The following is a 26,319-nucleotide window of genomic DNA, read 5'->3' on the forward strand; positions in this document are numbered from 1 at the left end:
ATTTCAATCATTTGTATTTCTTATGTTGAAATGCTAATGCTAAGATGATTGAAGTGCAGATATGTCTCAATAAAAGAGTGCTATCATCTTGGGTTATCCAAAACTGTATTATCGCACGCTGCCTCGGCACAACTCTCTAGTAGCCTATAAACATAAAATATTCTATTTTCAGTACAAATATAACATTTAACCTTTTTGTGACAAAAGTTTTGAGGGGATAGACCCTTATGGACTTTTAATGAGTAGCAGTAAACAACACATTGATATGCCCTCATAAGAAGCCATCAGTAAGAAATGTGGCCTGAATTACATTTAGATGGATTTAAACTTTATTATAAAGTCATTTAGCATCAAAGCAAACCTTTATACACCACACGTCTCTCTGGTAGACATGCTGTTGGACTTGTGACTGTTGTTCCTAAACAGAAAATAATTTCCCTCCATTGCTTTGTGATCACTTCCTTCCAGGGGCGGCAGACTTGACCTGCTCACTCCTCCTAGAATCCCCTCTATTATTTGTCTGGGCCAGCAGCCCTTTGGAGGGTGCTGGGGGGCTCTCTGAAAGGTACAGGGTCATGGATGTCCCAATCCATCTCTGTCTGCCAAGCGATTGATTGTGATTTAGTGCGTGGGGCATGAGATGGTGGGGTTCCATTCTGAAGAGCGATAGGTGGGAACCCTTTGACTCCCAGCACATGGCAAGCAGAGGCAGGGCTATGGTGAGGTGTCAGAGGCAGCTGGTGGGGGTAACTGGGGTGGATCTGGCGGTTGGATGGAGTCAATGGGGGGTGTTGCATGGATCACAAGATAGAAGGTGTCAGAGATCCAGGACAAAGCCCCCCAACCAACCGCCTGAGTCTATCACTTAGCCCATCCATCAACCATCCAGCTTTGTGGTTATCATAACGGTGGCTAGCTAATCGTTTCATCATCAGGGAGATAATGGAGATGACAGGGAAAACAGAGTAGCAGCAAGGCCGCACCAGTAGTATAAGGCCATACAGAGGCGGCTTTATGCCAGCTGGATGAAATATGTAGAGATTTCCCTTGACTCCTGACTCATATGTGAATGATCTCAAATAGAGCCTTGCATTCAAGGTTTACTTCTTGGAGGTACAGGCTTGGTGACGTTTGTTTGAACATCAGTTAATGGTTACACATGAGTGTACGATGGAGCTGGCTTCATGCTTTGGAACAGCATTTGTTTCTCTTCGTTAACTCTGAATGAAACCACCATAAATCTAAGGGGAGTTTCCCCATATTGGGCTCTGAGGAACTCAGAGGAGATATCTGCCCTGATTAGGAGAATAAAAACGTGTCTGGTGTTAAGAAGATATGCTTCATATCCTGTCAGCTGCTCTGATTTCCCAGTTCTCTTCTAAATATCACAAGATATGCATAATAAACATTATCTGACTGGAAATCAGAGAAAATGGCTTACACTTAATAATATAATCTTTAAATCTCAGTACTCAGGAGCAAAGTTCAGAGAGAGTGTTCTTCCAGTTCTTGACTGAGCTTTGTCTCCCAGATCAGATCAGATACAAGCTGTCCTTGGAAGGATGTTAAGCCCAGCCACAGCCTCGCTTCAGTGGGCTGCTCTGGCAGCTTAACTCTATTATCAACCTGAGAGGCCTTGGTAGGGCCAGATCTTGAAATTAGAAGGCAGACGTTAGGTGGAATTGTTTCTGGAATTATGTAGTGTTATACTGGATTTGTTTTATATAATGAGATTTTTATATGGTGATTATTTTAAATCATATTGATCAGAAATGACATGTAACAATAAGCAGTGAACAAAGGCCGGCGTATTGTCAATCATAAGAAGTTGTGTCAGCCAGGTAAATGTGTAGCCAGTAACCTGATCTGCTGTTGACAGAACAGGGACAGGTGCTCCAGCCAAACTAATCCATACATGCATGCTAGACAAACCTGTCAGGTCATCTATTAAGGCAGATTGATTCAAAGCTTTTTAAGACTACTCCGTAACCATTCCAGGCCTGGTCATACCTTTGTTGTTGCCAATTCAAATTGCAGTAATTCAAGATGGCCTACATTGGAAAGGGAAAGGAATGTTCCCTGTTTGCGCAGCTAATGCTGAAAAACATTTTGTTACACGAGATGAAGGAACATCTCTGGAAATTATGTCTGAACTTTACGAAGGGAAAATGAAATAGCTGGGCTATTTGTCATCTGTTTGTATCTGTAAAGTATTTGATACACAAAAAGATACTTCAGCTTTATTGAACTGAAGTTTCTTACAAAAAAATTATTCAGTATGGGGCTCAGGGAGGGTTGATACCATGTGTGTGGACTTATAGCTTGCATGACCATTTCACATAAAAGCCTTGTGTAAAAAACATATAAACCAGAATTCTCTTTGATTAAGTGTTATTATCAAACCCACTCCCACAAGGCCTCAAATGCCAAATAAAGGTTTACAGGCAGAAGCCAGACATCTGCTGCCCTCTGATTGGTTGAAAAGCCAGCAGCAGTCTCACCTGTTATCCACAGCCCAGTGCATGGTAAACACCCTCAGTCAGAGCTGTGGGGAGAAGGAGCCCATCTGGTCAGCTGCATTAACTACCAGCTCTTTAACAATGGCTTCCAGGAAAAAGGATAAGGGTACAACAGGCCATATCAGCCAATAAAAACAGGCTATGCATGACATTTAGCGCCTGATGTGGGGCTTAGCGGTATACAGGTTACCTACCGTCCGCACCAGCCTCTGGCAATAAAACAAAAGGCAATCTCACAGAGCAGGGGGGATGCTGTGTGTAAAGCCGCCTGTTTCAGCTGTTGATCTCATAATTTTGGTGTAAAGATGCAGACAGAGCCTAGTAAAAGAGAATGAAGGGAATCATTTTTAGGATGCTTTCATATAAACATCACACAAATAAACCGGCAATACCTTTAGTTATGCGACCACTTTTATAATCACAATTACTCTCAGCTCTTCATAGCCATCCTAATAGGGAAGTGTCGTTGCATTTAAGGATGCATTGTGGAGACTTTTACATGTCTGAATGATATTTGTTGTCAATGCTCATGTGAATGATGCAATCACTAGGAAGCACATAGGAAGCACTAGACAGCAACTCTTCAAACACACATTATGATGTGAGGCAGAATGTCAAGATTGTAATATTTTGAGAGTGGAGAATTTAAGTGCATTTAAGTGTTTTTTTTTGATGGATGTAAATAAGAGAAGCATGAAGCAGATGAGAGGAAAGAGCAGTGTCAATGGATAGCAGCAGTAGACAGCATTACAGTGGTTCTTTGACTAAACAGTGCCATCTTGTGTTAAATTACAACTCAGAAAACCTGGACGGTGCAAATTACAGACAGTTGTAATTTTCATCAAAATAACAATATCTGTTAGCAACATATCCTTTTCTTGTGACAGCAGATTATGAGCTTTTTATTTTTTTTAATATTCTTTCACTTATTTTCCTATCTTTGCACACTGTTCAGCCCTGTAGTGTAGCTTTCAGTGGTGCTGTGCTACAGGCCACAACAATTAGTAACCCTCATCAACAAAACGGACTCTAACAAGTTAGAAAACAGGTAACTCTGGCTTATTTGATATTCGATGAGGCTCTATTTTACAACTGCATCCACCTAGCATGCAAAGGTTGGAGACAAAGTCTCTAAATGAGATCTATGGAAGACAAAGAGGGATGTGAAGACGGAAAGGTTCGGGTGGAGTTTGAATAGCAAGCAATGTGCTTTCTACAGCTGCTGGCACTAATGAGGATAATTACCCCAGTAATAACATTAGCCTATCTGAGGGAATGGAGGGGAAGGACAAGTGGTTTGTGTGTGTGTGTGTGTGTGTGTGTGTGTGTGTGTGTGTGTGTGTGTGTGTGTGTGTGTGTGTGTGTGTGTGTGTGTGTGTGTGTGTGTGTGTGTGTGTGTGTGTGTGTGTGTGTGTGTGTGTGTGTGTGTGTGTGTGTGTGTGTGTGTGTGTGTGTGTGTGTGTGTGTGTGTGTGTGTGTGTGCTGCGACTCTTCCTTCTATCTCACTTGCTGTCTCTCCCTCCTTCCCTGAATCTCAATATCTCTTTGTTAGCCCACAATAATTGTATTTGGGCCTCATATCCGCCATATCAGATTCGAGTTTGTACAAGGTAATTAGCAGGGGAAGGGAAGCCTCCACACCAGGAGGACAAATGCCCCCATGACATCATTCTGGCTCCACACAGAAGGGAAAGATTTTTTTTATCTTTCTCTCCCTCTTCCTCCTCTTCATCCTTCTTGTCATTCAGCTTTTTAAAAAAAGAACACTCAATAGAGGCAAAAATGTAGTGGCAAGTTGATGACATTGAAAAGGAGGCGAGTTGGGGTTAAGAAGATAAAGAAATGAAGAGAAAAATGAGAGATAAAGGAGCGAAAGGGGTTGAAAGTGATTTGAGATGAGATGGAGGCCTGTAATCTCCAATCAGCTTTGACTAACAGACAGCAGGGGAAAGTTCCTCGGCGTTAATGCAGCTTGCCATTCAGAAGGAGCCGGTGTATCCAGCTGGGAGTCGGGGGATGAGGGAAGGATTAACTGGCACTCAGGTGGAGAGAGATGAAGAGAATCAGACGGAGACCCTGTGGATGGTCACACCTTCTCTTGCTCCATCCATCTCTTTTTTTTCTCTCGGGGAACAAATGCACTGTACTCTATGTTTTCTGGGTGGAGTGGTGAAAGCAGAAGGAAGTGGTAGAAGCTTTACTTTAGGGGCAGCTGTTTGCAATATGTATACATTTAATGTTTTGAAGATGAGTCAGCACTTTCCTTAGAATGCCAGTGTTCAAGGGATTTTTTTAAAATTATATATATAATCTTTCAAATTTTGTCAACTCTATACAGCAATTAAGAAGAGTGATTTATTTGTGTGAGTAAATCAGATGTGATGTTTAATTATAAATTAGAGATAGCGTGACTGACAACATTTTACCCTTTAATTCAAAAAATGTAAGATGATCCTTTATGTTAGACCATGTTCTGTCTGGTCGTATAAAACTGATATAAATGAGTCCCAGGTAATCTCCAGATGCCAGCTGTCCATCACCACTGCTGTCCTCCAGATGCTCCTGTTTCTCCTCAGCATGACCTTTCATTCCCTTCACCACTGGAGAGCAGATAAGAAACAGTTTGAGTAAGAATATTACAGCATCTTTTAAAATAAGTTTTTTTTAATTAGTTTGCCATTCCAATGAGCTGCTTTAGTGCAAACAGTCCACAGTATGATGCTCAAATACTCACCCTGTCTCAACACTGTGAGCTGTGCTGATGCAGACGTTTCCCCCAAGGCATTGTGGGAGATGCAAGAGTAGACCCCTGCATCAGAGATGTGGAGGCCCTGTAGAAGAAGCCAGGTAGACACAGTGTAGCGCTGGGGGACCTGAAAAAGGACGGGATTAAACCTCAAGAGATGCTAAAAAGCCATTTAAAAGTAAGAAATAATATGTATAAGACTTTTGTCAGCAGTGTGGGTAGTACAAGAAAGCAATTTAATAACATAATAAGATTATGTTATGATCATTATTGATACACAAGCACTAATATCAACTCCCTTTTTTATTGTTATCAACAGACTTGTGGAACAAACTCTGGGACTGTTTTGTTGCTTGGTAGTTGAGTGTTTAGCCAGTGCGTGTTTACACTGAATGATGACAAGAGGACATTGCTGTGTGGGTGTTCAAAAGGAAAGTCTATTAATTTTGTTATCACTGTTTCTTCTTAGTAGTACGAAGTGATTGTTGTTTTGTTCATTTAATTTCTTTTAAGTTAGTTAGCTATCATTGTGTTTCTTTTAGATGATTGTCTTGCATTATAAGACACATCAGAATCTCTTGCATTGTAATATCATTGCAGTCTTTGCCAATATAATGTGAGTTAGTGGGATTCTTATTTCAGCTTCGGAAAATAGAAAAATCCACCAAATTGGATTTGGAAGTTTAAAGGGCTACGCCAGCAATTTAGTGTGTCACTTCTACAAAGCTGGCTGTCTCACAAAAGACACAATAAAAACAGAATGGTTTAAAATCGAAGCAGCAGAGGCAGCCTGACTTTTACTTCATAGTATGGGTCAAGCTTCAAAAACACTGGGTCCTACATTTCCCATAATGCAACGTAGGAAAGCTAACTATAGAGCCACAGAAGACATTATACAAGTATTTTACAGGCTCAGTAGTACTCCTCCTGATGAATGAACTGAACTTCAAGTGTAAAACATCTTAATCTATTGAGCAGCTAGGACAATGGCATACACTGTTAATGAGACTTACTGTGATGCGTAATAACTGCAGCTCATAAAACAATCGGACCGAGATGTGAGGATCATCTCCTGGCAGGACGTTGTCACTCCCTATCTTCCTCCAGCTCAGGTTTGGAAGAGCACACGATATCATTCCCAGTGTAGTTGAACAGGTTTCTGGGGCTTAGAAGGATACGGGGGGCTGCGGCAGAAGAAAGGGAGTACCCCAAGGTTCAGAACTAGGACCCTTCATGTTCCCTATCAAGACAACTATTCACATGCATTGAAATCTTGAAAATTATAACTTTCCTGGACTGAAAACATATGTGAGAAAAGAATGTGGTAACCAGAGCGGCAGGGTCCTCTTCCAGTGAGCTTGAGGGTTGTGTTACGGTGGCTGGCGGCCTCTCTCATCTGGCAAACATTTAGGTACGTCCACCCATCTGAGCCACATTCAGGGCCGTTTTCCTGACACAGACATGTAGGTTCTGGCTGCCCTGTGTCCCCTCTTTGACATTTTTCTCTGGCAGACCAGGCCCTTTACACAGCGGCCGTAGAACTTCTGAGCCCATGGGTCACACTGCTGACCCTCCACGTTAGCACACTGCTCACAGCATCCACAGTTGTCCTGCACCCGACCTACATGACAGTTGTCAGGGGCCGGGGGGCAGAGGTGGTGGTTGCACTTCCTGCAATCCTCACTCTCCTCCCACAACCGCAGTCACCCTCGGTGCTGGGGTGGCAACCCGACGTGTGGGTTGGAGCCACACACTCATGCATATACACAAACACAGGCAAAGCTATATGCCATGCTGCTGACCTGCATCAGCACACAAAGTAATCAACAAAAGTCTTTCTGATGAAAGAACTTGAATGAAACTGTAAAATTGTTTCAAACTGAACCAAATTTATAAAAGCCAGTCCTGGTTGCCAGCTGTTCACTGACAGTCAAACAGTCACATGTTGTTCCTCCTCTAAGTTTTAAATGTTTCCTTCTGTCTCCTCTCTTCTGTCCTCTTCTGAATGGTGGGATTGGTTTTTGTTATTATTACCATGTTCCCCTGCTGAAGTATTTTGCCATTTAGTTTTTCTCCCTTGATATTTTTTCATCAGCTCCAAGTCCTTTCTAACAAAGAGACGGCATTTGCAGTGAATGAAGCGAACAAACTTTATCTCTAAGGTATCTGACTAGTCTCATATTTCTTTCCTCCCAAATCTGCTGCCTTTCTTCATGTGCCAGTGTCTCTGGGCAGGGCAGGACTGGCAAACGGGCTTCAGAAATGGCACAGGATATATAAGAATCCTGCTAAATCTGAACTTCATAAAAACGGAAAACGACAGCTGCCTATATAATCCCAATATATATTCAACATGCATTATTTTGGAAAAAAGGATCTAAAGTTAATAGAAAATGCAGCTCTATTTAACAAGCTCTTTATCTGATGATTTCATGACGATTCCTGTTAGTGTTGTGGAGGTTGGGAATGAGTATTTGTCTATGCATGGAAAGAAATAATATGTAGATTTAGGTTTGAGGTTATTGTTTCTCAAGTTTAGGAATATGTTCTGGTCTAGATATCACTCCCCCAGAAATGTGCATTGCTGGCATAACATGGAGCCAGTCAGGAAACTTTTGAGGCATGGTGTTCACACCGCAGCTTCACAGATTAAGGAATTAATATGATTTATTTTGTATTGGCATGTTGTGATAGTTTCCCTCAATCTAATTTAATTTAAATATATAACATATCATTGTTTTTCTTTTGAGTTTATGATATAGCCTAATGATATTAATTTATGAATATTACCATTTAGATCTGCCATTCTTTTTATATTTGTATCGACATAAAGACATACATATTGTGTGTATGGGGTGCACAGTTTGTTTGTATTTGTTATGAAAACAATAATAAAACCTTTATCACAAAAAACATACTTTAATATACAAACTATACAACTATCCCTTATTGTTATTTGAGTAGCCTATGTGCAAACTGTCTGAATGAATGGACCTGAATGTATTCAAGAAAATGATATAGGCTATATAGGCTATAAGTATCTGTGTCTTTTTTAACTAAGTTGCACTTGCATTGCTGCCCTGAATTTTGTTTGTTTTATAACGTGGCACTTTTCCTTTGCCACCCGGTATGTTTCAGATTTGTTCGGCACAATCACCTCCTTATGTAAATGGTCAAAGGCGTGGCTTTATTAGGTGTGTCTGACGTCACGGCATGTAAGGCGATCACGTACCACGGCAGAGACTTTAAATACAGTGAAGTTAGCGATAAAACATATTGCGAATCCGTTTTGTACTTCAAAATTAAAACTGAAAACTGAATTATGTCCAGATTAACACAGGTTTATCGACTGTTATTACAAGGTATTACATCACGTTACATCACGTACTGATCAGTTGGTAGATCAAAGTTCAAATTTAATGTTCTGTGGTGCGATTTTAGGAATGTTTAAGCTTTTCTTTTGAAAGAAAACGTACAGGAAGTTGCGCGCCAATCATCACCTTGATTATGTTCCACGTTTCACAGGAAGTAAAGAAATATGGAGAGAGGCGAACTCTCACTAAAACAATTGACAGATAAAACGTAAGTCTGTCTTCACACATACTTTCTTTCTTGCTTCTTCTAACCAGTTTTATCAAGAGACTGTGCCGGGAACGACAATTTACATTCTTATCGGGAAATTTAGTAAGTCTTTTAACTGACAACTTCAATCATTCTGTACCATAAATATTTACGATGTGGTCTCATTTTGACAGTTTGTTAAGAGAGTTGAACCTTTGCTTACTGGGTTAGATTGTAGGCCGAGTTTTAGTTATTTAGTCTTGAGAGGAACTGACAGAAATGCATGACATTGATATTAAAAACACCTTTAAGTGGGTTTTTTGATAAGCTAACCTTACATACAAGCATTGTGTTTTTATTGTATAGTCTGGCTCAAACGCCTAAGCAATGAATAATGATATAATGGGAACACTAAGAAGAGTGTTAAGAATGTATCCTAGGTGGCATGTAGTTAAATGTATGTATGTATGTATGTATGTGTGTGTGTGTGTGTAATAGCAAATTTCATTCCGATGCAGCCTTTACTGTGTTCATTGCAACAAAAAAAGTGCTCTCTCAAAAGATAAGAATAACTTCTAACAATGAAAAGTAGTAGGCACTGACGTATCATCTTGCAGACACTATAATTGTTTTATGTGGTTACACAGGTTCAGGCTTGAACCGACTGACGTGGGACAATGTGGGTGGGTCACATCTGTCAAGTGGGCCTAACAAACCTTTCAGGTGTACTCAACTGGGCTCAGACTAAAGGATATCCTGTTTTTTTTTTTTTTTTTTTCTTTCTTTCAGAGCAGGTTTAGGGTGTGCACTCAAGTCATTCTCCTACTGCTAAAATCAGGAACCACTGCATAACCAACTAAATAACCAGAGAAGGTGTTTAAATGGATGGTTGATTGTATGTTGTATTTCACAGGTGAGAAAATGGCAGAGAAGGTGCTGGTCACAGGTGGAGGAGGCTACATTGGGAGTCACTGTGTGCTGGAGCTCATTGAAGCAGGTTACAAGCCAGTCGTGGTAGACAACTTCAGTAACGCTGTAAGAGGTAAGTTCCCTTAATAGAAACACAGGCTGATGAACTTTGTAAACCATAAACTTGGCAGTTCCAAGTGTGTTTGTTTAGTGCAGTGATACTGTGTGTGTGTGTGTGTGTGTGTGTGTGTGTGTGTGTGTGTGTGTGTGTGTGTGTGTGTGTGTGTGTGTGTGTGTGTGTGTGTGTGTGTGTGTGTGTGTGTGTGTGTGTGTGTGTGTGTGTGTGTGTGTGTGTGTGTGTGTGTGTGTGTGTGTGTGTGTGTGTGTGTGTGTCATCCTGTTGTGGATGGAGGAGAAGGAGATGTGCCAGAGAGCATACGTAGGATAGAGAAACTCCTCGACACCAGCATTGAATTCCATGAACTAGATCTTTTGGACCAACCTGGCTTGGAAAAACTCTTCAAAAAGGTCAGAAAGTGAAAAAATATTTGGCAGATTGATGGATAATGAAAATAATTGTTCATTGCAGCCTAAAATCAGATTTCTCCAAATGTAAAAAAGTTTTTTTCTAATAAATCTAATCTAAAATTACTATTATTGAATAAATGCTGGGAGAGTTGCTTTTGAAGTGTTGTATTCATAGCCATCTGATAAATACACCAGTATTTATACAATTATTATTTTTTTTTAACCGAAGAATGTCCCTGCTGGCTACCATACATGCTCAGAAAGCATTGACAATGGGTAGTGCATGGGCATATAGGTACTAGTTGTGCATATAAGTTATAAAAAAATAAATAAAAAGATCATACACATGCCTAAATATCTATATGTGTTGCAGCATTCTTTTATTGCGGTGATGCACTTTGCTGGTCTGAAGGCTGTTGGGGAGTCAGTGGAGCAGCCGTTGCGCTACTACAGAGTCAACCTCACCGCCTCCATGAACCTGCTTGAGGTCAGTTTAAACTTTGTCATCTGAACTTACTCCTTATGTCCTCCATTCACTCTTTATTTCTGAACTGATCTTTATTTGCACTTCATCTTTGTTCACTGAGTGCATGACAGCATGTATTCATTTAATACTGAGTCTGCTAATTCTAACACTGCACCCTTCGTAACTTTTAACTTGTGGAGCCCACTGTGTCTGCCAAACTTAACGTTTAATGCTTACACCTAAGATGTGTGTGCTTTAGGCTGCTGACTGTTTGTGTGTGCCGTCTTTGTTTGCATCTGCACGTGTCCCAGGTGATGCAGGCTCACAAGGTGCACAATCTGGTCTTCAGCAGCTCGGCAACGGTGTACGGAGACCCTCAGCTCCTTCCCATCGACGAGAAGCACCCCGTGGGCGGCTGCACTAACCCCTACGGCCAGAGCAAGTACTTCATTGAGGAGATGATCAGCGACCACTGTAAAGCTGAGAAGGTACTGATCAGGAGGCAGAAAGGCATTCAAAGTTGCACACACACATACAAATATTGTGTTTCATTATTGCCTATGTGTCAGCAGGACTGGAATGCAGTGCTGCTGCGATATTTCAACCCAATTGGGGCTCATTCCTCTGGACTTATAGGAGAGGACCCTCAGGGTATCCCCAACAACCTGCTGCCATATGTTGCCCAGGTACACAAACTCTCTGCCAAATACATGCCTAGATCAGATCAGAGCATGCAACGCATATTCCATGTGTTTGGTAGTTATTAGCTATTGGATAATTTTCCATTGTTGGCATTGCTTAAATTATCTCCCTCATAGGTGGCCATTGGGAGAAGAAAGTGCCTCAGTGTATTTGGGAATGACTATGACACACTTGATGGGACAGGTAATGGAGAAGACCTGTAACTGCTGTGCACATATTTAATTGTGGTTTGAAATATAATTTGGCCAGGGGGCTCTTAATGACAAGCAAACTGTCATAGCATATATTCATGTAGTTTATTCATCTTGCTAGGTGTGCGAGATTATATCCATGTCGTAGATCTGGCAAAAGGACACATAGCAGCTGTGAAGAAGCTGAAGGACAACTGCGGCTGCAAGGTAAATTAAAAAAAAAAACCAAAAACAAAAGCATTTTGAAAACACATTTTCTGGTTCCTTCTGCATTAACATCGATACATGATTGTCTGTAGGTTTACAACCTGGGAACAGGGACAGGCTACTCTGTGCTCCAGATGGTGAAAGCCATGGAGAAGGCATCAGGGAGAGAGGTGAGTGACAGAAGAGCTCTTTTCTCTCCAAAGTAAATTCTCTTCAGGGTGAGCGATCGTATTGTGTCTTCTGAGAGTAATTGAAGTGACTTGGAGCAGTAACCACACTACATGGTGTTATCCTTTTAGTTAAGAGATGGCAAACCTGACATTGACTGTGAGGGGGGCCCCTGATTCACTGACAATCCCACTTTTTAGGCTTAACCACCCTCCTGTTAAATATGAATGTGTCCTCTCAATAGATCGCATACAAAGTCGCCCCACGTAGGGGAGGAGACATAGCATCCTGCTACGCTGACCCTCGTCTAGCCGAGAAGGAGCTGGGCTGGAAGGCTGAATTTAACCTGGAAAGAATGTGTAAGGGCAGCCACACTGCTACATCTACATGTATTTTAATAAGGTTTTTTTTGTGTGAAATATTTCCCCATAACATCCTGATGTTATTTTTTCTGTACCCATGTAGGTGAGGATCTGTGGCGCTGGCAGTCCATGAATCCCACCGGATTTTCCAAAGACACAGCCTCTTGATGCAACTCCAGCCTTTTGTTGTTGTTAAATCTTCTTCTAAATCACCGGGCCAAAGGGAACAATCAACTTCCTCATTTTTGCATTTCATATTAACACATGATTGAGCTGAATGCTTTATGTTTTGTCTTGTTTCATATTATATTTGTTCTTTATTAAGGGTTATCTTATTTACTGTTTACATTAAAAGTAACCGTTAACACAACAAATGTCTTTCTGATTTTACTTTATTATTTCAGATTAACAATAAATATTTGATCTTTCTCTTATTAATGTATTGATCTGTGAGCCATAACAATGATGAATAAATAAAATTTCTTACTGAGAAAACTGAAGCCTTCATTTCCACTCTATTATGAAACGTTTCAAATTATTGTGAAATGAGTTGTAATTAGGGGAGATTGACTATTTCAATGCTAACAAAGAAAAATGATTCAGTGACAAAAAAATAAGAATATTCCAGTAAAATATACTCACTTGTAATAAGTTTGCTGAAAAGTCACTATTGGACATCACAGAAACACATTATCATAGTAATATCAAGGCAGTTGAGAAAAATACAAGTATAAAAAGGGAAAAAAAGGGTTTAAAAAGGCCAAAAAACCCAAAAAAAAAATAAAAAAAAAATTATTTTTTTTTTTTTGGGGGGGGGGGGTTCAATATTAATATTCTGTCCATACGATACATTTAAAGGGGGCACTAGGGCTTTAAATGGCTCCTTGAACCCTCGGGCACCCAGTTAATAAACACCCACGTCAGCACACTGCTCCAGTCGCTCTAACCGGGTTTCGGTCTTTAGGGCTGAGCAGGAAGTGCCTGACTGTGGACCCTGGACGAGAAAAAAAGAGCACAGAAAATAAGGCTAAAGAAATTAAAAATGGAAATGGTGGCAGACTTGGGGGCGAGTAGACTCTATCGGGCGCCGGGTGAATCAAGTCACCAGTGAGTATCGATGGATTTTGTCAGGGGTATCACGGCGTGGGGCGTAAGCGGGTCCTTCCGACACCTCACGCCTGGGAAAGAGTCGCTGGGTTTGGGCAGCAGGCAAATCCTCCCCGGTGCTCGCTGCGCTCCGGACCTCCGGCGAGAAGTGGGGGTGGTCTTTAGGATGAAAACGGGCGTTTTAGCGCCTAATATAATATACTATGTGAATATATTTATTTATCAACTGGCAGCATGCACAGTTGCTGGAGGTTTGTATCTATTTTTCTATTGTGTGCTGCTGGAGCCTGAAGTGGGCGTCGCTCCAGGACAGACTGGGCTGCTCTGGTGCGCCGCTGCCCGCTTTTCTCTCGCAGGACTGCAGCACTCTCATGCCGTTCTGTAGGTCGACTGATACCTGAATTAAGGGAGAATTGCTCGGTAAACATACTAGACTTGATTTCGTGTGAAATGAGGAGCACTATAGAGTCTTGCGGGCGGGCGTTGCACCGTGGGTTATCGGGCGTTGTGAAGCCTGTCAGCAAGCATCGCGTAGCCTAATTAAAAATGAATGCGTGTAGCCTAATGCAGACTTTACACGAGAATGGCTAAATAGGTTACTATAGAAAAAGAGGAACTATTCTGACAATGTGGTTTCGGCAATTTCTTTGGATATCATGCCCGGTAACAGTGCTTTTTTCTCTTCCCATGAGTCTGGTTTGTTTGTAACATCAGATATTTCATGCGCGCTTTAGCGTCCCTCAGAGATGATTACAGGGTTTTGCCACCCGATGCTCTCTGACTGGAGTCGGGTGTAGCCCATTAGAAGAAGATTTTGATTGAAGGCTCGTCCAGCCAATCACAGTGCAGAATGAAGTCCTGTGGGCGGATGGTCTGCTGAGCTGGAAATAGTCCAGTGCAGAAACAAAGACAGGGGAGAATTGACAGCTACATCAATGGGGTGTCACTGGTGTGTTTGCTATGTGACCTGCTGTCAATATTTGGGGTCTGTAGCTAATCATTTACCAAGGTAAGCTGGTAATAAGGTCAGATGTCCCAAGAATCACACCCCAGGAGTGCATGTTTCCGTTAATATGTACAATTCGATTATGTATTATGTATGCATAGGCTCGTGCATGAATAGTCTTAGCTTGTTTATTCTAGATCATGAAGATGGAAGTGTCTCAGTTTCAGTAATGAGTGTCCACAAGGCCTCTATGATCTGTTATTGTCTTGCAGAACAAGTCAGTCTATGCCGCATGCACAACCAGTGTGAGTGCTATCATGTTGTCTCCTGCAGGCAGCCTCAGAGGTGGTTCAACACCGCTGACATCACAGTGTCTCACCAAAGCAGCCTGCTGAAGCAGCTCAACCAGCAGCGCCGGCAGGAACTTTTCTGTGACTGCAGCGTGCTGGTGGAGGGACAGCTTTTCAGGGCCCACCGCAACGTCCTGTACGCCAGCAGCGGCTACTTCCGCATGCTGCTGTCCCAGGGGCCCGACGGGCTGTCCGACTCTGTCAACGCCACCTTTGACGTCTTCAGCCCTGAGACCTTCACCGTCATCCTGGATTTCATCTACTCTGGCCAGCTGGACCTCTCCAGTCACAATGTGATTGAGGTGATGTCTGCAGCCAGCTACTTGCAGATGAACAATGTCATCAACTACTGCAAGAACTTTATCAAATCCTCCTTGGACATCAGTGTGAAAGATGAAGACAGTGACCGCTGCCTAAGCTTGTCTGAGACCTGCAGTTTTACCAGTGGGGCAGGAGAGGAAACCTCAGAGCAGCAGCAGCAAAGCCTCAGCTCTGTCAGCCCACCACCGGCGCTCTGGACCCGGGACAACTCCAGAACTCAGTCTAACTTCATGGGGAAAGACCCAGACCAGGAGTCATCGACCTCAGCCCTGAAGACCAACCCAAGCAGCCCTGCTGATGATCTCAATGCAGAGGCAGAGGACCTGCAGGACCCTCAGGACCCTCTGTACACCTTGCCTGGATCAGAGCGCCGGCGAGGTAAAGGGGGAACCAAGAGGAAAGCATCCAACAGCACCCGCTCCAACCAACCTGAAGACTTAGACATCGAGGAGGCGAGGACACGAAAGGCTGAAAAGGCAGAGGAGCTGTATGCTACTCTGCCACCTATTGTGGGTGTTATTGGACACTTTAATAAAGGTGAGTAGGACTGTATATGAGTAAATGGAAAGACAATAGTTCTCTAGAGAAGTGACAAAGGAATAACATCATCAGCAGACTGGCATGAGGGTAACCCTCAAAGGAAGCCAGTAAGATATCCAGGGAATAAACAGAAAAGCCAAAGCTCTGAACACTTTCTCTTCCTCTTTGCAGACTCCAACCCCATTATGCGCTTCAAGTGTCCCTTTTGCACACACACAGTGAAGAGGAAGGCTGACCTGAAGCGTCACTTGCGCTGCCACACTGGAGAGAGGCCGTACCCCTGTCAGGCCTGCAATAAACGCTTTACTCGCCTGGAGCATCTTCGTAGCCATTTTGAGACGGTAGGTTTATTACAACCAGGAGGTTAAAGTAATTAATTATTGATGAAACGGCTTGAGAAACATAGACATTGTGATAAAGATTTCACTTCAGGTTGCGCTGCAGGGTTGAAGAAACAAAAAATCATGTATGAGTGTTTACAGCCACCTACCCATACAGCTACAGAAACACAAGCCAACTTTTTTTTATGTAACATTCTTTTGTTTTTTCAAAGATCCATCAAGCCAGGAAGCTGGTGTGCAGGAAGTGTAAGTGTCAGGTGACGGAGGAGACTGGGCATGTGGTGTGTGAGGGCACACGACGCTACCGCATGTGCACCACATGCATCCAGGAAGTGGATTGTGATGAGATCCCCATGGACAGTCTAGATGGTGCTAGTGAGGAACCGGCCCTGTTATTGGGAGTGGACGGGGAGGAGGAGGGGGACAGCAAGAGGAGCTGGATGGTAACCGATGACGACGACCTGGCTGAAGACTCGGGGGCTGACCTCATCATCCAACAGGTTGACGACAGTGACGAGGAGCTGCAGTGAAATTAAACCAAAGTGTGTGTGTGTGTGTGTGTGTGTGTGTGTGTGTGTGTGTGTGTGTGTGTGTGTGTGTGTGTGTGTGTGTGAGAGTGTGTGTGTGTGTGTGTGTGTGTGTGTGTGTGTGTGTGTGTGATCCTGTTGTGCATGCGTGCGTGTGTGCGTGCTAAAGCCATGCAAGAGAATTTATGCACAAAATATGTAATCCACTAATGTAAATGCACACATTTATGATATATTAGTTGTCTATTAGTTACATGCAACTGTTTAATCTTTACTTTAAATGAGATGTTGACCTTTGTGACAAAATGGAATGCTTTTTGTTAAACTTCATAAAGATATGCAGTATCCAAAGCATGCATATTCAGTGTTTCCTTTGCTTCAATTATAGTTGAATGATAACTCTTTCAAACATATATATATATATATATATTTTTTTCATATGCATGGAAGAATACCTTTGCTACTTTTTGGGACTGCTTTGATAAAAGCTGGACAGAATAGGGACTATTGCTATTTCCCTACTTTCTGTAGGGAAAGTGAAGCGCAGACTTTTTCCCCAATGTCACACGGTTGCAGTTTTCTATGATTATGTTTAATTATAATATGCACTATGATAAAAAATAATTTATTTGTTTTTTTACTTTTTCACACATTAAAATATTTTTATACATTGCTGTGTCTGTCTTTTCACCCCATTTGTAGTGTAAATGGAAAGTGCATGCAATCAAATCTTATAAAAGGAAATTATATTAAGTACAAGAACATTAAAGGAGAAAATAATGAAATACACAATAAAATAAAGCCAAACATACAACTATAACATTAATTGTGTATATGCTCTATGTTTTTATGTCATTTCAGAGTGTATCAGTTATGTAAAGACTTGAAGGAACAGTAACATGCATGTATTGTTTTAGAAAAAGTACATATGCCTATAAAATAAATTCCCAATAAAATCTAAATATTTGCCATAATATTAATTGTGGCGTCATTAAACGACAGCTTTAAATTGTGTTTAATACTGTTTATCTGACCAACATTTCAGTCAATGACAAAATTATTTTTCAATTCAAATTCCCGGCCAATAGATGGCGCCCTTGCAGTGCTTTTTATAATCTCTCCGTTCCACCCTCTCGAGGAAGAAGTGAGGTCAGACCATCATGGCTGCCGTAATGAGGCTTGTATACAGAAGCTCTTTAAGTTCAGCCATGGGTCAGAAGTATGTGGCGTTTAGCTCAACAGCAAAGGTCAAAGCAGTGAGTTTTTTCTTGAGCTTGTATCTTCCAGCAGGTTAAACTGTGCACGTATAGCTAGCAGCCTGGGCGGCAGTGCTTGTCAACCAGCTATTAGCGTCCTCTACGGTTAAGCTAACATAGTCGGTGAACTAGGCAGCAGTTAGTTGACTAATACCAAAGAATTTCTAATATAGTAGAATATATCCGTATCCGTATCTAATATCCGTAGACCGGCTTTGCTAATACTAATACTGCTACTTCACACCTGTGCTAAATGTGTTTGTGTGTGTGTTTGTGCAGGCTAGCGTAAGAGCAGGTCAAGCTCTTCCAGAGAAGGTGAAAATAGTGGAGGTGGGACCCAGAGATGGTCTTCAGAATGAAAAGGTAACATTATGTAAGAATTGTTGGTTCATTTGATTACACAGCAGCTATTATAGCCAGAAAATCTCAGTCTAACATTTACACCACCGATTGCTTTTTTTTACCATCACTGTACTAAGATAGAGCAGGTGCATAGCTCATGTATTCTCTTACATTAGCTGTTTAAGTTTAATTACTAATGTTAACTAGCATTTTAGTTAGCAATAATTAGCCTGTGCCTATGTTATCTCCTTACATATATCTACGCTCTCCATCTCTGCAAGATTGGGAATGATTGAGATTTCTCTTGGCACCGCTATCAGAAGACTTACAACTTTCAGACAGGTTGCTCACGTCACCTCTACGTCTTCAAACTCAGTTGGAGGCTCCCATAGACAGTATGGAGGCTCCGCCGTAACGCCAGAGCCTGTCTATGGAGAGCCTGTTCACTCCCTATCTCACTCCCTACCCGGAATTTTCCAGAGAGTGGAAGTTCTCCCCTTATTAGACATTCTCTGGTAACGCTCAGCCATCACCGGAAAAAGTGCTTCTAATAGACTTTTTTTTTTTTTTGCTTTCAAAAAACTTTATTATTCCAGTACAGAAACATAAATACATTGACAGCATTAAATGCAAACATGATACATGCATACAAACATGAAAAAGGGGGCATGAAATTTACATTAAAGAGGTTGAAAGGCATGCTTCTAATAGACTTCACTCGCCTCTGTGGAAATGTACGGCGTCCATTTCTTTTACGGTCTGTGATTCCCAGTCATGCATTTGTCTCAGTGTTTTTCAAGTGTTCCTCCTCTTGTTGCTTTACTGATCCCACTCTCAGACTATGGTGCCAACAGAGACTAAAATAAATTTGATTGACATGTTGTCCGCGTCAGGGCTGCCAGTCATTGAGGCCACCAGCTTTGTATCTCCAAAATGGGTTCCACAGGTGAGTTTGTTCTCCCACTCAGATCCATTCATATGGAAAGTGCTGACACACCCAATGAGTTACAGAAACCAAAGCACAGTGTATGAGAATGGAACTGGCTTTTTTTCTAAAGCACTAATGGTTTCTGTCATCCTTGTCCAAATGTTAGATGGCAGACCAGGTGGAGGTGATGAAGGGGATTGATAGGAAACCTGGAGTGTCTTACCCAGTCCTCACCCCCAACCTCAAAGGTTTCCAGGCTGCGGTGAGTGTCAATCATACACAAACACACTTTCCAAATAGCTACACTGAAATAGTGTATATCTAGCTTCTTCTACTGTAGGTGATTTGTCTTAATGTGTCATTTAAAATGCATTTTCCTTCCTCTTGCTTACTACAGATAAAAGCAGGAGCTTCAGAGGTAGCCATATTTGGTGCTGCATCTGAGCTGTTCAGTAAGAAGAACATAAACTGCTCAGTGGACGAGAGTTTACAGCGCTTTGACGAGGTTATGAAAGCAGCTAAAGAGGCTGGTGTTCCAGTTAGAGGGTAGGTTCGCTGTCTCGCTCTTGACTGTCAACAAACGTATAAATCATTGGAATTATAACATTTGATTTTGGCATGAATTTCTACTCTGTTTCTTGTCACTGCAGGTATGTGTCATGTGTTCTTGGATGTCCGTATGAAGGCAAGGTGGCACCTGAAAAAGTTGCACATGTACGTTCTCACTTGATGCTTGTTTACATTATGTAAAATGGCACAATGTAAGCACTGTGTCACTCATGCAACCAGCTCAAGCTTTGACTCTCTTGCAGGTAGCTAAGCGTCTGTACTCCATGGGCTGCTATGAGATCTCTCTGGGTGACACTATTGGAGTGGGGACTCCAGGTAGCATGAGTAAAATGCTAGAGGCGGTAAGCAGAGAGGTGCCAGTTAATGCCTTGGCCGTGCACTGCCACGATACCTACGGACAGGCCCTTGCTAACATCCTTGTAGCCTTACAGGTCAGACCTGGTTCTTGTTATTTTAATGGTATTTGGAAATATCTTGTCCATGTAGGTAATCTTTTGTTGATGTTGTGTAAACTTCAGTCAGTTTCAAGCTACAGATTTTCTGCGTTTTGCAGATGGGAATCAGTGTGGTTGACTCGTCAGTAGCTGGACTGGGTGGTTGTCCCTATGCCCAGGGGGCTTCTGGGAATGTTGCTACTGAAGATGTAGTCTATATGCTGCATGGACTTGGGATTCAAACAGTAAGTCTGTGTTTCTCTTTAGACTCGCTTGTCTTTTGGTTGTTTTTAGGCCCTCTTTACACGTACATGGTTATTTTGAAAACCGGAGACATTTCCCTTTGTTTACACGCAAACGGAGAATTCGCCTCTGAAAACGAGTCTTTCTAAAAACTCCGGCCAGAGTGGATATTTTTGAGATCTTCGTTTGCATGTAAACTGAGACAAACGGGGGTTTAGAAAGCCGAGAAAGAGGAAGTGATTCGTTGCTGTTGCTATTTTCGGGATTCTGATTAGCTAACGTGGGCTTGAGCTTCTTGTTACGCTGCCACCTACAGGTTTGGCATGCTCTTAACGGCATTAACGGCATATAAACACGGGTACATGTAAACAAACACTTTTCTGTGTATACGTAGCATTAGTAGCACTTAAAGATTCTGCTCTTGCTTTTTTTATTTACTTAAATAAAAAACAAAGAAGCTTATTTTTAAACCTATTTTTTTAATGCATGTACTTTATTTATTTTCTTTTTTTTATATTTCTTTTTAAGTTTTCTGCAGACATACAAAGGGTGTTACAACAGATGTAAGATGCAACAAGGTGTCTGAAAGAAAAGAAAAATCAGAACAGTTCCCCACAGCAATATAGACCCAACACCACACACACCCCAGGCCACCTGTAGCACTCACAAGTAAAAAAATATATATAAATAAATAAAAAGACAGTAAACAAAAGAAGAAAAGTCTCCCCCCTCCCCACAGAAGTTTAGTCAGGAGGTCTTGACATCACGATAAGGCCCTCAATAGTAGTCAGTATAGGGCTCCAAGTTTTATGAAATGATCTCAGGGAACCTTTAAGAGTGTCTAATTTTTTCAAGGTGGATGCATTGTAATACCTCTCTTATCCAATCGTCATGTGATGGAGGAGAAGCATGCTTCCATTTAAAGAGGATGGCGCTCCTGGCCAGCAAAGTAGTAAAGGCAGTGCGCTGTAGCTGGTATACATGTGATTGGGGAAAGGCTGAACAGGGCACTCAAGGAATTGGGGACAAAAGTGTAATTGAGGGCCTGTGAGAGAGTTCTGAAAATGTCGGACCAATAATCTGATAGCACCGGGCATGACCAGAACATGTGAAGATGATCGGCTGGGGATTGTTTGCAGCTGTTACAGGCATCACTTCTGTTAGGAAACAGTTTTGCCAGTCTGGCATTAGTGAAATGAGCTCTGTGAAGCACTTTACATTGAATTAGGGCATGTCTAGCACAAATAGATGAAGAGTGAACTAAACTGAGAATGTTTTTCCACTGGTCGTCGGAAATGTCAATGCCCAAATCATGCTTCCAGGTTAGCTTAAGGGAGTCAATTGGGGAAGGGGTTAAGGAGATAATTTTACCATAAATGGTTGAAATCATTCGTCTTTGACCAGAGTCGAAGGTGAGAATTGAATCAATTTCTGATTCGGGAGGACGATTGGGAAAATGGGGAAATAGCTTTTGAATAAAGTGCCTCACTTGAAAAAAACGAAAGAGATGACTATTAGGAAGGTTAAATTTAGCTGAGAAAGAGAACACTTCGTTTTCATACAGGTCGTTTAGAGTAGAGAGACCCTTAGCTCCCCAAATATCAAAGAAGCTGTCTGAAAGGGACGGGGAAAATAAGTGATTATTTGAAATTTTTATTTATTTTCTGATGAGGGAAAAAATGGTGTTTCATGAATTATATGCACCAGCTTTGCACAATGTTCCGGTCCACCCCATTATAAATTAGTTTGCAGTTCTAATTATTGTGTACGATGTGAGCTCCCTCAACTTTGACCCTGTGACTTTCTGTCCTCCACTCAGGGAGTGGACCTCTCAAAGCTGATGGATGCTGGAGCTTTTATCTGTCGAACCCTCAACAGAAAGACCAACTCCAAAGTGGCGCAGGCAACCTGCAAGCTGTAGACAAAAGCCAAACCACAGGCTCTTTCACAGACTGTACACTGCAGCACAACCATGCAACCTGGAGCCATCATTCTTTGTATATTCTATTCTCCCTATTCTCATTTTAGTTTGATTTATCCTCTCCCGGTATGAGAATATTACTTTAAGATTTAGATGGTACTACTGACCCCTCCCTCTGTTTAGAATAAATACCTGATTCACTATATGATAGCATAGCTGAAACAGTGCCTTATGTAAAGTCAGTCTAATCATACATATCCTACTTTAATTCTATGCCTTCACCAGTTTTTTAATAGTGTGCTTGCATTCCTTTCTGGGCAGTGGGTTTATAATAATGAACCAGTAAAAATGTCCTAGGTATGGATAAACTCACTGTTGATGTATGCAGTGATCACTGTCTTCAAATTAATTCTCTATAGGGAACGTCTATGGAAACTTATCAGTTCTTTTGAACTTGGGCATTGTACTGGCTTGTGAAAAAAAAATTGATGTGCTGTGTATTTATTTTAAAATGCCCCACTTCAAATTCATCATGTAAATATTCAACTAGATTGTGAATTTTAAAAATAAATACTATTTCATAAATTAAATTAGCAGCATTGTGATGAATCTACAGGCTCAATGATTTTGCAGTTTGTTGCGGAAATGATTCATAAAAGAAATGGCTGTTTCTTTGCTGCACCTTGTTCAAACCTGACTGACAAGTCTGACAGGCAGACTGAGATTCTTACTGCAGCCCCCCCACAACCCTTAGAAACAGATAGCTGTCAGAGACAGGAAAATGCCATGTCTTGATTACTCGCAGCTAATTCAAATGAATAAATGCTAATCGGCATGCAAGCCTGGTGTTTTTTAAACAATGTTTTTATAAATTTTTCATTGCAGCCTGGTGATTGTTAATGTCAGAAACTTAGTAATGAGTCAGCATCAATTGAAAAATTCAGCTCCTTAAATAATAATGATCAGACGGTATCCTGGGAGAAAACGTGTTTATCCCACATGCGTAAATAGAAACCATATTCCAGAAATGAAATTAACATAAGGCATCAATTAGCAGCCCTTACTGTTAAAACACCAAACAAACACATTCAATACATGTTATTAAGTTTTGTAAAAATGGCATTATTAATAAGTGCATAAAATACATTTCCATCTGATGTCCACAGTGGACGATTAGGGACTCGCAAAAATGCGTGATATAGTTCAATGAGCCATCTGTCCAACCTTCTTCATCTTGCGTGCTCCTGCTCTACCAACACCGAAATAAACCGCAGCATTCCTTTCGCCTTATTTAAATCAACAGTGGTCTTGGATGAGCTGAGTGTGTACAAGCACGTCAAAACACACACAGTCTACAGTATGTACACCGTGCAGCATAAACCTGAGACCAAGCATATATCCACAGAGGCTTCAGATTAAGAAATATACCAATAATCTATGCGTTTTGTTGCTCACCTGAAAAAAAAAAATGCAGTAAAAATATTTTTGTGTCGGCCAGTATGCACACCTTCAAGTATTTCTCAGCCATAACTCTATGACATTGGAGTGTCCACACTCCGATGCAGAATTGTTTACCATTTTTCAATGTCATCAGGACAACAAACCGTGAAGATAAAGCAATGTCAGTTAAGTTAAATAAAACGAGATCATTAAAATAAATGAAAACAATTCAATGACAACAGAGCACCCTGACACAGCACTGTGTTCACTGGCAGATAGGGTGAATACCTCTGCCAGGAGTGTCCTGCTTACTTGTTCATTTCCTTTCCCTCCCGTGTCAAAAGTCCAATCACAAGAAAGAGAGAAACCTCACAGGAATGTTCTAATATAGGTGAAAGGGTGAAGTTGAAAAGGCACACAGAACTTTATTGTATTAAAAAAAGAAAAACACAGTTATTAACAAATCAATTTGGCTATAGGTGACTTGTAAATATTGTGGATGTTGACTTGGAAACCAAAGTAATTGTGCTCAAAAAGAGTCATAGATGTGGACACGGGGGCCCACGGAATGATTTCAGTGCTGATGACTCAACTTCCAGGGTCTGACTCATAGGATATTTGGCTCATAGTTCTGACTCTGTTTTCTGAGGATTGTCAATGGGTATTAGCTCAGACACTGCTGATCTCTTGATTTCAGCTTGATCTTTGGCTCACAAAAATGACAGATTAGGAGCAGAGGCTCGTATCTTCTCTTCAAGTTTGAGTCCAGGTGGCCTTTGTGAAGACTTGACTGCGCTTCTAAAGGATGGAGGCTGTTCCTTTAGCCTCAGCGTTGGCATTGTGTCGATGCTGTTGTCAAAGGCCTCCTCATTGTAGTCGTTTTGACGCACAGCCACTTTGCGCTTGTTCCTATTGAGCTTGTTCGCAATTCGCGCTATGCGCTTGGAGACAAGATAAATGATCTCGCAGATGTTCAGGACAATGCAAAGGCCCGAAGCTCCGACCATGAAGTAGCTGAAGACCTTCTTCTCGGTGGGGTGGCCAATGTAGCAGTCCACCAGGTTGGGGCAAGGTGACACACTGCACTTGACCAGTCTCGGCAGGTAGAAGCTGTCGTAGATGTGGTGGAGGATGTAGAGGAACGCGACCTCGATGCCTGTCTTTACGAATAGGCTGATCAGATAGGTCCACCACAAGCCACCGTGTTTCTTGCCCGTGTTGTTGTACAGCTTGTTATTGTCTCCGTGCTTTGCTTTGTACTTGCGCTCGCGGTCGTCACGGTATGCCACGTGCATGACCACCATGAAGGACGGGCAGGTGACAAAGATGAGCTGCAGGGCCCACAGGCGGATATGGGAGATGGGAAAGAAGTGGTCGTAGCAGACGTTGGCGCAGCCGGGCTGCTTGGTGTTACAGTCAAAGTCCCTCTGCTCGTCGCCCCACACTCGCTCCGCTGCCACCACGTACACCATCACCCTGAACACAAACACCACAGACAACCAAACACGCCCGAACGCCGTGGAGTATTTGTTCACCCCACTGAGGAGGGCTTGGAAGGTCTTCCAGTCCATGTCCTTGGCTGGCCGTCAAATACCTCTTCTCTGGAAATCTCGCTGATCTTGCTAATAGTAGTTTATCTTCAAACCTGGAGGAAGGCAGAATGAAGAATGGGTAAACATGGTTTAATTGGCAGCATGGAGTATTCTGCTTTCACTCTGTTGGTGGTGTCTTAGCTACTGCAGGTGGCTTCAATCACGCATATGTTTTCATTCTGACTTTTTAAATCATTCGTTTGTCTTCCGAAGCTGATTTAATGACAGAACATCTCACACAGGCCTCATTTATCATCCCTACCAGAAACAACCTCTGACAATAACGCACAGTTAGGAGTAGGTCTCGAGCCAAACAGTCCCAAGAGCGTCCATGAAGGAAACAAGTTGGACCAACGTTATTAACACACTCGGAGTTTAGTAGTATTTAGTAAGTATTTCAGAAAGCAGTATGCCAAATACTGATTTAAGAAACGTGTGTTCACATAAAGCGCACTTCAGCCTTTTCAATATGTTAGTCTTAAAAAAAAAAACAGCCTTTTTACGCACATGGTGAATGCGTTATTTAGACATGTTTTATAGACAGGGTTATTGGCTCTTTAGCGACATGAGGCCCTTCTACAACCACCGGAGATTATTTATCGTTTCATAGACTGCCGTATAAAAGGAATCAACTCATTTCCAATTGGCTGAAACGCGAACTTCACAAAGCTGAACTCATCTTAGACACATCCAAAGTTCATTATAGCGAGTTTTGCACTTACCAAAATAAGTATTAGTCCATTACTAGTTGAAAGACACGCGCTTATATTTCCGCGGAATTTCTTGCCGCTTTAACGTCGTTTTAGTCCTTTAACGCACATATTTGGTTCAGCTAGAGAAGCGCAGTGTTGAGAAATGCGCCTGTGGGTGTGGTTAAAGAAGAAAGACTGGAGCTACCCCAGATGTTCCTCCCTCTCTCTCTCACTCTCTCTCTCTCTCTCTCGCTCCTTTTCTCTCTCTCACTCATACCCAAGTGTTAAGTGGCAAACCAAACATTTTAGCATAACAGTTATCACAGATCACAAAAACCATCTCCAGGGACTTTGAGTAGGATTTGGAGATAAGCCTACACATGGACAGTTTGAAACCAGATAAACCAATC

At 41.8% G+C, this 26,319-nt stretch overlaps 4 protein-coding genes and 1 pseudogene across 10 annotated transcripts; 3 read left to right on the forward strand and 2 right to left on the reverse strand.

Annotated features, from left to right (window-relative positions):
* Nucleotides 1–4,498: 4,498 nt before the first annotated feature.
* LOC120548932 lies at nucleotides 4,499–9,360 on the reverse strand (annotated as a pseudogene).
* On the forward strand, nucleotides 8,774–12,701 carry gale (UDP-galactose-4-epimerase). 3 transcript variants are annotated; one of them, XM_039785628.1, is made up of 11 exons: nucleotides 8,774–8,949; nucleotides 9,740–9,868; nucleotides 10,151–10,263; nucleotides 10,637–10,750; nucleotides 11,041–11,217; nucleotides 11,302–11,415; nucleotides 11,548–11,614; nucleotides 11,744–11,829; nucleotides 11,922–11,999; nucleotides 12,242–12,356; nucleotides 12,463–12,701. In XM_039785628.1, exons 2-11 carry the CDS (start codon nucleotides 9,748–9,750, stop codon nucleotides 12,525–12,527), a joined length of 1,050 nt encoding a protein of 349 aa, XP_039641562.1. In that variant the 5' UTR covers nucleotides 8,774–8,949; nucleotides 9,740–9,747; the 3' UTR covers nucleotides 12,528–12,701. The 3 variants fall into 3 exon arrangements, with proteins under 3 accessions (XP_039641562.1, XP_039641560.1, XP_039641561.1); XM_039785626.1 differs by having other exon boundaries at nucleotides 8,775–8,949; nucleotides 10,148–10,263; XM_039785627.1 differs by having other exon boundaries at nucleotides 8,781–8,847; nucleotides 10,148–10,263.
* Nucleotides 12,702–13,288: 587 nt separating this feature from the next.
* On the forward strand, nucleotides 13,289–17,161 carry zbtb8a (zinc finger and BTB domain containing 8A). Of its 4 annotated transcripts, none has more exons than XM_039785631.1 (4): nucleotides 13,289–13,466; nucleotides 14,746–15,620; nucleotides 15,795–15,964; nucleotides 16,177–17,161. In XM_039785631.1, exons 1-4 carry the CDS (start codon nucleotides 13,402–13,404, stop codon nucleotides 16,492–16,494), a joined length of 1,428 nt encoding a protein of 475 aa, XP_039641565.1. In that variant the 5' UTR covers nucleotides 13,289–13,401; the 3' UTR covers nucleotides 16,495–17,161. The 4 variants fall into 4 exon arrangements, with proteins under 4 accessions (XP_039641565.1, XP_039641566.1, XP_039641564.1 ...); XM_039785632.1 differs by having other exon boundaries at nucleotides 13,290–13,466; nucleotides 14,685–15,620; XM_039785630.1 differs by lacking the exon at nucleotides 13,289–13,466 and adding an exon at nucleotides 13,893–14,475.
* Nucleotides 17,162–17,615: 454 nt separating this feature from the next.
* Nucleotides 17,616–22,775, forward strand: hmgcl (3-hydroxy-3-methylglutaryl-CoA lyase). Of its 2 annotated transcripts, none has more exons than XM_039785634.1 (9): nucleotides 17,616–17,747; nucleotides 18,027–18,110; nucleotides 18,928–19,035; nucleotides 19,184–19,279; nucleotides 19,415–19,563; nucleotides 19,668–19,731; nucleotides 19,830–20,018; nucleotides 20,141–20,266; nucleotides 22,084–22,775. In XM_039785634.1, the coding sequence occupies exons 1-9, from the start codon at nucleotides 17,652–17,654 to the stop codon at nucleotides 22,183–22,185; spliced, it is 1,014 nt and encodes a 337-aa protein (XP_039641568.1). In that variant the 5' UTR covers nucleotides 17,616–17,651; the 3' UTR covers nucleotides 22,186–22,775. The 2 variants fall into 2 exon arrangements, with proteins under 2 accessions (XP_039641568.1, XP_039641569.1); XM_039785635.1 differs by having other exon boundaries at nucleotides 17,616–17,738.
* A 382-nt stretch (nucleotides 22,776–23,157) lies between these two features.
* Nucleotides 23,158–26,100, reverse strand: gjb3 (gap junction protein beta 3). The gene is made up of 2 exons (XM_039785636.1): nucleotides 25,940–26,100; nucleotides 23,158–25,270 (listed from the first exon to the last, which is right to left on the reverse strand). The coding sequence occupies exon 2, from the start codon at nucleotides 25,194–25,196 to the stop codon at nucleotides 24,336–24,338; it is 861 nt and encodes a 286-aa protein (XP_039641570.1). The 5' UTR covers nucleotides 25,197–25,270; nucleotides 25,940–26,100; the 3' UTR covers nucleotides 23,158–24,335.
* Between the last annotated feature and the right edge of the window lie 219 nt (nucleotides 26,101–26,319).

Source organism: Perca fluviatilis, chromosome 20 (assembly GCF_010015445.1).
Source record: "Perca fluviatilis chromosome 20, GENO_Pfluv_1.0, whole genome shotgun sequence".
Taxonomy (NCBI): Eukaryota; Metazoa; Chordata; class Actinopteri; order Perciformes; family Percidae; genus Perca; species Perca fluviatilis.